A 9,918-nucleotide genomic window follows, 5' to 3' on the forward strand; every position below is an offset into this window, starting at 1 on the left:
CCAAACTGAGTCTCGATTCCAATTTACCATCGCAAACAGAAACATGAGGTACTGCTGATTCTTCGAGACGCTGAGATTTACCATGAGTCAAACGCGTCCAGGCATTGTGGTTCTTCCTCACCACGCCGCTGATCCTAAGCAAGTACGAGCTGCTGCGGCGCGCTTGGAGCCTTGGGCCCTCGGCGGCGAGGCAGCGCGCTCGGGCAGGATGAGGGCGACGCGTCCCAAAGGTTGCTCCGCTCCGTGGCGTACCTTGGGCGTACAGGTCCCGCAACCCGACAGGAGGGAGATGCTGTAGATGTCGCCGGCGTCGAGGTCCACCGTGGCAGCAAGCACCCCCATATGCCTTGCCCCGGCACCGAGAGCATGGGTTGGATCCCGATGCTGACGGCTAGGCTAGGGTTCGTCGCCGGCCTCCATCCAGATGCTGCGGGTGCGGATCCGGCGCCGTCGTCGCCGTAACAGATCCGTGGCCATCTCTGTCGCCCCATCATCCAGATCCTCGTGTTCCACGACGGCCGCGTCTGCCCGGATCGGCGTCGGCGGACGCTGCTGCGTATCCTCGGGAGAGGAGGAGCGGATGGAGTGGGGGCGACGAAGGGACGAAGGGCGGCGGCGGTGAAGGGACGAAGGGAGGCGGCGGGCGAAGGAGGGCACAAAGTCTGTCGACTGTTTCTCGCTTGAGGGAACGAAACCTAGCTCAAGGCGCAGAGTAGGGTGATTTTTTTTCGCTGGTTAATTTCCGCCGGCTTTTTTTTGCTGGTTTATTTTCGCTCGGGGTCAGTTGGATGCGACGGGAGATTAGGCGCGTGGGGGCGGGTGGGGTACTCGGCTGGAGGTTTTTTTTTGGTTAATTACGGCTGAGCGGGAGGTGGGAGCAAGTACCAAAAAAGACCATAGTAGGTGGGACGAAAATAAACCCGAAACGCGACCTACCAACTGAGACATTAGGAGTAGAGATTTTATCACATTTTTTAGGCTTCCTATTTATCACATAGGTCGACTGAAGTCGAGAAACGTGCTCCCTCTCCCTCGCTAGTGATATTGGGCCGACCCAAGTAGCGTAGGTCCCTCTTTCGGTTTTGGGAAGGTTCATTTTTCATTTCTCTTTTTCTCTTTCTCTTTTTCATTTTTATGAGCATCTTTTGAATCCACGAACATTTTTTGAATTTTTTATTTTTTAACATGAACATTGTTTGAAATTGTGAACATTATTCAATTTTTTTGAATATTGCTTTTACAAATTGGCAATCCATTAACCTCTTTTACAAATTAGTGCATATTCTTTTGAAATCGTGAACCTTTTTCAAATCCAGAAACATTTTTTTTACAAATTCGCAAACATTTTTACAATTTCTCAACATTTTCTGAATTCGAGAAAATTCTGAAGGTTTTTAAAATTCAATCTTTGCTTGAAATGCTGAATTTTAATGAAGCAAAAAAAGAAAGAGGCCCAAAAGCATTCGCGGGGGCACGGTGCGCGTTTGCGCGTTCTCCATCGCGCAGGTCGCGAAATAGGAGCCCCCCACCCGAACAGATACCTATTCCTCCACGAATAAAAAAAAATACTCGACGAATAAATCCCCACTGGTATCCCCGTCACAGCCGGCGGCGGTGGCGGTGGGGCGATTGGCGGATCCGCCACCGCGACTCAGTCGTTCGGCGGCGGCGGCGCGATTGCCAGAGGAGGTTCGGTTGGTTCCTCGATCGGGTTCCAAGAAAGAAGATGAGTGCGGCGGGTGTGAATGGATCCGACAACAAAAGAAGCAGGTCCAGCCGAGACGATCCCTTGGCCTTGCCGGAGAAGAAGAAGAAGGTGATTGTGTGGAGAGATCCAGACGCGTGGGTTATCAGCGATGCCGACCTGGCCAAGATGAAACGGGACGAGGAATCAGGTCCGTTTCATCCATTTTTTTCATCAGTCATCAGTTTACTCAAGATGTAAACTCAACTGTTTAATTAATTATTTATTATTACTCTCGATCAATATATATATAGCTCCCCCGCCTGTGAAAATCCCTACGCTCGATTACTTCAAACCCCCGACCAGGTTTCACACCGCCGAGCTCTTCCCCGTCAGTGAATCTGGAAGCAAGGCGGTGCTCTCTGCTGCCAAATTCCTTCTAGGGGTTTCATCCTCTCTTGGTATGTAACCCTCTCTGTTTTGGATTTAATTGATCCATCAACTTAATGTCTGTATCGTGCTTGAATCACACAGACGGTGAACCGCTGAGACGGTGCTCCGGCTTCTGGGTCGATTGGGATGAGGACAAGAAAACCGGCCTTGTTTTGACAACTGCGTGGCTGATTCGCACAAAGGATGCTCCTTTCAGCGTCTGGTCAGGCGGCGAAGAGTATGCCCCTCATGCTGATGTGAGTCATATGTAGTGTTTCTTCTGAAAATTTCTACCCTTGTATGATTCTTTTCCAGCCGCTCCCACCCCAAAATAAATCTCCGGTGTAAAAATCTAACTAGTTGCAATTCACTTGTTTTTTTGTGTGTGTGTGTGTGCTACTATTGGCCTTTCCTAGTAACAAAATGAAAGCGGCACATGTGTTTGCTTACTAAGCATTGTTCAAAAATCATATATTAATCTGTTCCATAACTTTTCTTCAGTTCACTGTTCATTTGCAAAGGACAGAGCACATGTTTTTTGTGCTGGCTATTGGCCTTTTCCGATAGCAAAAGGGAAACATCATATGCGATTTGCTTACTAGGCATTATTCAAAATTCTAATACAATCTGTTCCGCAACTTTTTTTAGGTCACTGTTCATTTGCTAAATGGCACCAGTGCAAAGGGCACGCTGGTCTACTATCAGCCCCATTACGATATCGCTTTCTTGAATGTTGAGGTGGATCAACCAATCAAGTTACCAACTTTTTGTGAAAAGGATGTAAAATTTGCCGAAGACATTTTTCGGATCGGAAGAGACAATTCCTTAAATCTAAGGATAACATATGCTAGGGCAGAATATCGGAATCCAAGCATGTACCGCCGGTACCACAATGTGCACTTCCGTTCTCCAGATGGCCATGGTGATGATAATGAGGTAATGTATCTTATCATGAGGTAGTACTATATGCATTTGTTACAACTTTGAGTTTTTCTATGTCATTTGTTTTATAACATTTTTCTTATTACTGTAAATTCTCATGTTTTGTCAATATGAATTGTTGTAGTATGACAATGGGGGACTAGTCATTGACTTGAAGGAGAAAGTTGTCGGAATGGTCAACCTCCCTAAGAGATTTGGGTCTTTTATACCGTCTTCCATTTTGCTCAATTGTTTGGATTCATGGAAGAAATATCGGTTTGTTTTTCCTCTCAGCTCTGTGATAGCATCTATATGATTATTTGATAATGCTAAGCTAATGTGTTCCTCCTATTTTTTCTTCTTATTGTTAGAAGTCAAACTATTTTTTGTAGTATCTATTTGCTCACTTTTATGCAATTTAACAATGTTCGGTAATTGGTAGCATATCTGTTGGGTGCTGACTAGGGATTAATCGGCTTATCAGCCTATTAACTGAATTTATTGGTAGGTTGACTAGGGTATATCCTAGCCTGCATCTGAATTTCTTTTCCATGTTGGAGCACTTGCTGCAGCAGAAGAAGCCATAGATTGCTACAAATGTCAAATGCACCACATCAGTATATAGTAGATACTACATAGGAGAGCAGCAACATCAGTATTACATCACAGAGGAGAGGAGTTTAACTTGCTACGTCAGCGGCAGCTCAGAGCACGGGCTGTGGCTGCTACTCCATGAGCGGGAGAATGGAGGGAATGGTCTAACCTAATGCGCGATAGGCTTTGGGGAAAGGGAGGGAACGGGCTAAATTTGGGCCAAAATTGCCCAGGCAGTTAATCGGCCCAGCTGACAATTCGGTCTGATAGCCAATTAATCGGCTTATCAGACAGGTAAATCGATCCACCCAGTTAATTGCGTGAATAGGTGGTTTTCATATCGGCAGGTGGTCGAGAGACAATTAACTATCCGATATGTTCTCAGAGCAAATGTGATCAGTGCCTTTTTTTATGTATATATACATAGTCGTATGTCTGAACAAGTGGCTGCAATAATAATTATTTATAAGTAAATCAAGAACTAGAAATAAACAAGTGGGACCGCAGCGAGACTACAAAATGGTTCATGATGACAACTATTTATAAGAAGGAACTGATAAGACTTTATAATTCTGCTTCGCATGTCTTTAGCCAAATTGTAGAGTGAAGTTAAATGAAAAACTATGTTTTAGGTTTTCTCTTAATGGACAATTTTCCTGAAACCTAGGAGATATTCAAATGTTTTTTTTGTGGTACTTAGTTGTTCTCGGTCATATTGAAATATTATGTTTTACTTTACGTAATATCATGAAAAACCGTCTTTTAGCATTTTTCAACTACTGTGAATGATCCAAAGAATGATTCCTCCCCTTAGGGTCTTTTTGAGCTTTATTTGAATCAAAATAGTTTGTTACCTTTTTTTAACATGTTAGATAGAAGTTGAATTCCACCAAAGATTGCTTATCGTGGAAGGGTTACTTACTCCTGTATACCTGGCTCGAAATATGTTAAATGGTGTCTGATTTGGCGCAGGTACATCGCTCGGCCCCATCTTGGGATGATGTTTGAGGCCATCAAGCATCTAGAGCCTGCTCATGTTGACATGTTATGGCGTATGTATAACATTGATCATGGTCTTATTGTTCAAGAGGTATGTAATGGCTTCCTGAAGGTGCTCTTTTTCCCATGTGTATATGGTATAACTATTTGGCAATTGAACCCTAGGTGTCGAAAGGATCTAATGCTGAGATACTCGGAATCCAAAAAGGTGATGTTATTGAATCTATCAATGGAAAACCTGTTTCTACCACAATTGAGGTGGGTGTATTAGAGATTTTATTAGGTTAATGAGTTGAAAATAAATTACATTTTGTGTGATAGTTGGTAGCTTCACGGTCTTGACTGCAATGTTTTTTCTCTGTAATTATCAGTTGGAGAATATGCTGATGAGCACATGCAAGGGCCTTGCTGAAGTTCATATTTCTGTAAGTTCATTTCTATATTATAACGGCAGTTTGCTTGACCACCACCATCCATTCCTTTGTACCGAAGTATTATTAGCAAGATGCTAGTACTAAGAGATTTGTTTCGCTAACTCCATAGGTTGGGGTGTTTCACACACTCAAAGAAGAACGAAGCACCGTAGAGTTGAGTGCAAAATTATCAAAACTTGGAGAAGTTATTACAAGCTAGGTACACATCTCCTCTTTTAACTAGCCCCGTCTACAAATTAGTATCCAGATTATTAGTTCAATTCTCAAGTATGTATATTCCATTTTTTGTAGATAATAATTATCCAGACATAATGCTAGTGTTAAGTATGTAAGATCATATAGTTGTATGCATTGTGCAATACACTCTTACAATACACTCTTACAATAATTATACCACACCATAAAGTATGCTGATATTTTGGGAGTTTATCGTTTTGGTTAATAGGTGGTGTTCAGCAAGTAAATTGTGTAGAAAACAGACTTCATCCATGTTTCTTTTAGCAAAGCATCCATCTTCCGTTTGTAGACTTGAAAGTTTTAGGGATTTTTTAGGAACAAGAGATGTATGTTTGTGCTTGTAGGTTTGTCGAGGAGCGCTAACTTTGAGTTGTGTGACATTTTGCAAAGAATGTGGATTAGGTATTGCTTGCATGCAAAAGACACTCACGTTGTGTTATTATTTGTTACACCTCTGGAAGTGGCTGACAGAAGAGGGATGCCAGGCTACTGGATGTTGTTTCTATGGTGGGCGTAGTGTGATGGATACTTAGCTATGACCACATATATGTACTGTAGTCTCTAGATATATTAGAAGGAATAACATCTTTATTTGTAGTGTGTGCCAAAGTAGCAACCCCTTGTGAGATTCTCTGTTCTGCTATAATGACTGCAGAGAGGTTTATATAGACCTTATTGAGACCCCTCAGAGGGAGAGAGCCTGTCCTTATTTGTAGTTTATATAGTGCCGAGGTGCTGTCCTGTCTTAGCCTGATGGGTTGTGAGCAGGTTATTTATATGTCTGAGAAATGGCAAAGTTCATGGGTTTGTGTAATCGAATAAATGTCACCAAAATAGTTTTTTTTGAGACATTTAGAAAATAGGCTAACTGTTTAACAGATGGAATACTTTACCAAGAGTATGCTCTTGCTGGAGGAAATGCAGGCGCTGGACGGATCGACCGAGGTGGTTTTGGTTTTTCTTTTTTGAGGGAAAAGGTGGTTTTGGTTGGCCGAGCCATCTTTGGGCTGGTTTGGGCCATTGAGCGGAGTCAGTTTCACCCGGTCCGAAGTGGCACAATTGGGCTCGAGTGTGCTCAGCCCATGTAGAGGTCTCAACTCCTCTTCCTCTACCATGGCTATACCGCAGCTCCTATAACCCTAGAAGGTTCCAAAAACCGGAAAACGCTCCAACACATTAATGGGCCGGCCCAGGTCACCCCTCGACCGCCAGCTCTGTGCGTTACGTCGACAATTCGACGCAATGAGCGGCAAATAGGGAATTCCCACTCCGGCGGCCGGCCGGCGTTGAGATCGATCATACAGGTGACTGAGGTGAGAAGACGCACTGCCGCCCTTTGGCGTCAAAGAAAACGAGGCCCAAACCCAGGTATGTAGGGCGGGCCCATGTGTGTTTTACGTACAAGCGCAGTGTGTGCCAAAAGAAATTCACACAAGTTTTTAAAACCATTCTCGTTTTCTTCCATAAAATGTTCATGTTACCAAATAATGGTCTAAGAAAATATTCAGATTTAAAAAATGTTACTTCCAATTTTTTTGATGTGTTTCTAAAAAACCGAATGAAAAACTAAGTACAAACCGAAAAAGTTGGGAACTATAATGAAAATAGAAAAACATTCCCTACAATATGTTGTTCGAGTCGGTATCGAGCGTCAATGGGCCGGCCTAGTCTCTCCTGTGTGGCACCCTCTTATTTGACGCATGTAGGAATAACCTTTTTTCCTCTTGCATGTTATTTCCTTCACGTTTCGGTGTCAGTGTCCGTCGATGTCCCTTGGGAGCTCCTATTCCATGTTGAAAGGACGAAATTGTTATGCCGGTCCGATGAAGCCCCCGCTCGCTCAACTCGGCTTCATGCTCCCTCGTTGGCTTAGTTATTTTCCCTTCACTCCTGTGCTAGCTCAGAAAAAATGGCTATCGTTTATTTATTTGAAAAAGGTTTGTTAAATCAAAAAATGTTCATAGATTTACAAAATGTTGCACATTAACAAAACCATAATTTTTAAAAAATATTCGTGAACTTACAAAATATGAGTGGATCTCAAACAATGTTCATGAATTAGAAAAAGCTTCACAAATTAGAAAGTATTCATAGACTTGAAAAAATGTGCATCAACTTTCAATATATTTGTAAATTTTAAAAATGTTCTTTGCTTTCAATAAATCTATAAGATATTTATTAAAGGTTCATGAATGAAATGTGAAAAAAAGAACAAAATTAACAAACAGTTGGTAAATTCATCAAGCAAGGAGATGGCTCCACGCAAGCGAGTGAAGGAGAGCACTCCATTTTGAGCGAGCATAGTTACTTAGTTGATTTGAAGTTTTGGTCTTAGCCTAGTGAAACTTTTGTTTGTCATGCTTCAAATAGTGTTTCTGTTGTATGTTGCTTAAAAGTGTGTATATGTTGTGGATGGTGTTGGCAGGACTATATATGTAAAACTCTGTCAATTGGTGTTCCTTTTGCCATTAGGTCTCCGATAGTGATGGGCTTCATAACAATAACCATGTGTGCTGTCAATTTTGTGTGTATCAGGAAACACAACACCGACCTGCTATAGTTAACAGCAGTGACAGGTTAATGACCGTTCATTGGACGACTGATGACTGACAAGTATAGGGTATTTGTCGCAGCCTCTTCGATAAGTAAGAGCATTAAACCCAAAGAGGAGCAAAAGGAACCGACAATAATTTTTTAGCAAGGTTTCACTACAAAAGCTATAAAAGTAATTTGATAGGATGTTTGATAGCAAGATAATTCATAAGACGGTAAACAATAACAAGAACAATAAAGTGCAGCTAGTGGCCTTCATGCCTAAATGTTGAACATGTCGCCTTTTAGTGGGCTAACACTTAGCGTCATACAACATTGCGGGTCGAATCGCCGTCCTATAGAATCTGCCTTTTAGCTTACATGTCATTCTCTCTAACATTCTCTCTTGTTAGAGAGAATGCCAGAAGCTTGGGGCCACTTCATCCTTCCGACTTTGATTAAGTGGTTCACATCCTCATCGATACCCCCATCCTTCTGCAACATTGAGCCCAAATACCTAAAGGTGTCCTTCCGAGGCACCACCTGCCCATCAAGGCTAACTTATTCCTCCTCGTGCCTAGTAGTGCTGAAACCGCACATCATGTACTCAGCTTTAATTCTACTAAGTCTGAAACCTTTCAATTCCAGGGTTTGTCTCCATAGCTCTAACTTCCTGTTAACCCCCATCCAACTATCATCGACTAGCATCACATCATCCGCAAAGAGCATACCGAATGGAATATATCCTTGTATATCTCTTGTGACCTCATCCATCACCAAAGTAAAAAGATAACGACTCAAAGTTAACCCTAGTGCCATCCTATTTTCATCAAAAATTCATTAGTGTCACCACCACTTGTTCGAACACTAAACAATATTCAAATCATTAAACCATATCCAACATCACATGATTACTAGCAACAAGACTTCTCACATGTCCTCAAGAACTACTAAATCTACTCACAGAACATCATATGGATCATGATCGGTGGGTATGAATAGATGGTAAACAATTTGAACATAAACTTTCACCGACAAAACACTTAAGCATCAACTACAAGATGTAATCAACACAAAAAAGTACTCTCAGCAACCGATTTGAGGTTATGATACATAGATTGAATAGATGGATGAACAAGGTGTAAGGGCATATTTATCCCTAAGATGTTTTGGTGATTGATGACAATGCGTTTGCGGACTAATCGTGTGCCTTGAGTTTCCCAGACGTTTCATCGCTAGGCACTAGACGGTTTGGTGCCCCTCGAAGACTGTTGAAGACGGCGTCTTTTCTACGTTTCTTTTTGGTGGATTTGAGTCGTAGGAAAGCCGTACTATTAAGAGGGGGTCCGCGTCGGAAAGGTTTGGGTGGAATCATCATGTACACGTCTTTTTCTAGTCCCCTCCTTTCCCTTGGAGCATCCTCCGCTTTCTCGCCTCCTTGTTTCTGGCTGCTGTGTTGGCTCGCGGTAGTACTGCTCCCAGGTGAGCGGTAGTATCGTAGGCACCAGCGAAAGTACCGTGCTGTGGCGCGTTAGTACCGCAGGTGCCCACGGTAGTACCGCTCCCTTGGAGCTGCACTACCGTTGCCCAGCAGGCTAGTACCGCTCCCTCGCGGTAGTAGGGGCGGATGTAATTTTTTACATCCGCGCCTACCACGGTAGTACCGCGTTCCTTCCGCGGTAGTACCGTGCTATGTTGTCAGGCAGTAGTACCGCCCCTTTGCAGTAGTATTGTGTCGGGTTTTTGCTTCTTCTGTTTCTTTGCGGAAGTAGGCACGGATGTTTCCTTCCCCCTGGCTAGGGGATTCTTGCCTTGCGGTAGTACCGCAAGGCGGAGCGGTAGTACCGCGCTCGCGGAAGTACCGCTCTCAGCACTTGTGCTACAGGTTTGACCTTGCTGTTGCTGGTGTTGCGGCAGTTGATACGTCCATTTTGCATCATGCTTTTATATCAATATTTATTGCATTATGGGCTGTTATTTCACTTTATGTCACCATACTTATGGCTATTCTCTCTTATTTTACAAGGTTTACATAAGGAGGGAGAATGCTGGCAGCTGGAATTCTGGGCTGAAAAAGGAGCAAAT

General features: G+C 43.0%; 1 protein-coding gene across 6 annotated transcripts; it reads left to right on the plus strand.

Annotated features, from left to right (window-relative positions):
* Nucleotides 1-1,567: 1,567 nt before the first annotated feature.
* On the plus strand, nt 1,568-6,152 carry LOC119284668 (serine protease HTRA3-like). Of its 6 annotated transcripts, none has more exons than XR_005139159.1 (10): nt 1,568-1,895; nt 1,999-2,145; nt 2,219-2,373; nt 2,765-3,052; nt 3,183-3,313; nt 4,604-4,721; nt 4,796-4,838; nt 5,002-5,055; nt 5,174-5,263; nt 5,646-6,152. XR_005139159.1 is itself a non-coding variant. In XM_037563820.1 (10 exons), the coding sequence occupies exons 1-9, from the start codon at nt 1,727-1,729 to the stop codon at nt 5,261-5,263; spliced, it is 1,245 nt and encodes a 414-aa protein (XP_037419717.1). In that variant the 5' UTR covers nt 1,569-1,726; the 3' UTR covers nt 5,646-6,152. The 6 variants fall into 6 exon arrangements, 3 of the variants coding, with proteins under 3 accessions (XP_037419717.1, XP_037419720.1, XP_037419718.1); XR_005139160.1 differs by having other exon boundaries at nt 5,692-6,152; XR_005139161.1 differs by having other exon boundaries at nt 5,763-6,152.
* The last annotated feature ends 3,766 nt before the right edge of the window (nt 6,153-9,918 follow it).

This window comes from Triticum dicoccoides, chromosome 4A (assembly GCF_002162155.2).
Source record: "Triticum dicoccoides isolate Atlit2015 ecotype Zavitan chromosome 4A, WEW_v2.0, whole genome shotgun sequence".
Taxonomy (NCBI): domain Eukaryota; kingdom Viridiplantae; phylum Streptophyta; class Magnoliopsida; order Poales; family Poaceae; genus Triticum; species Triticum dicoccoides.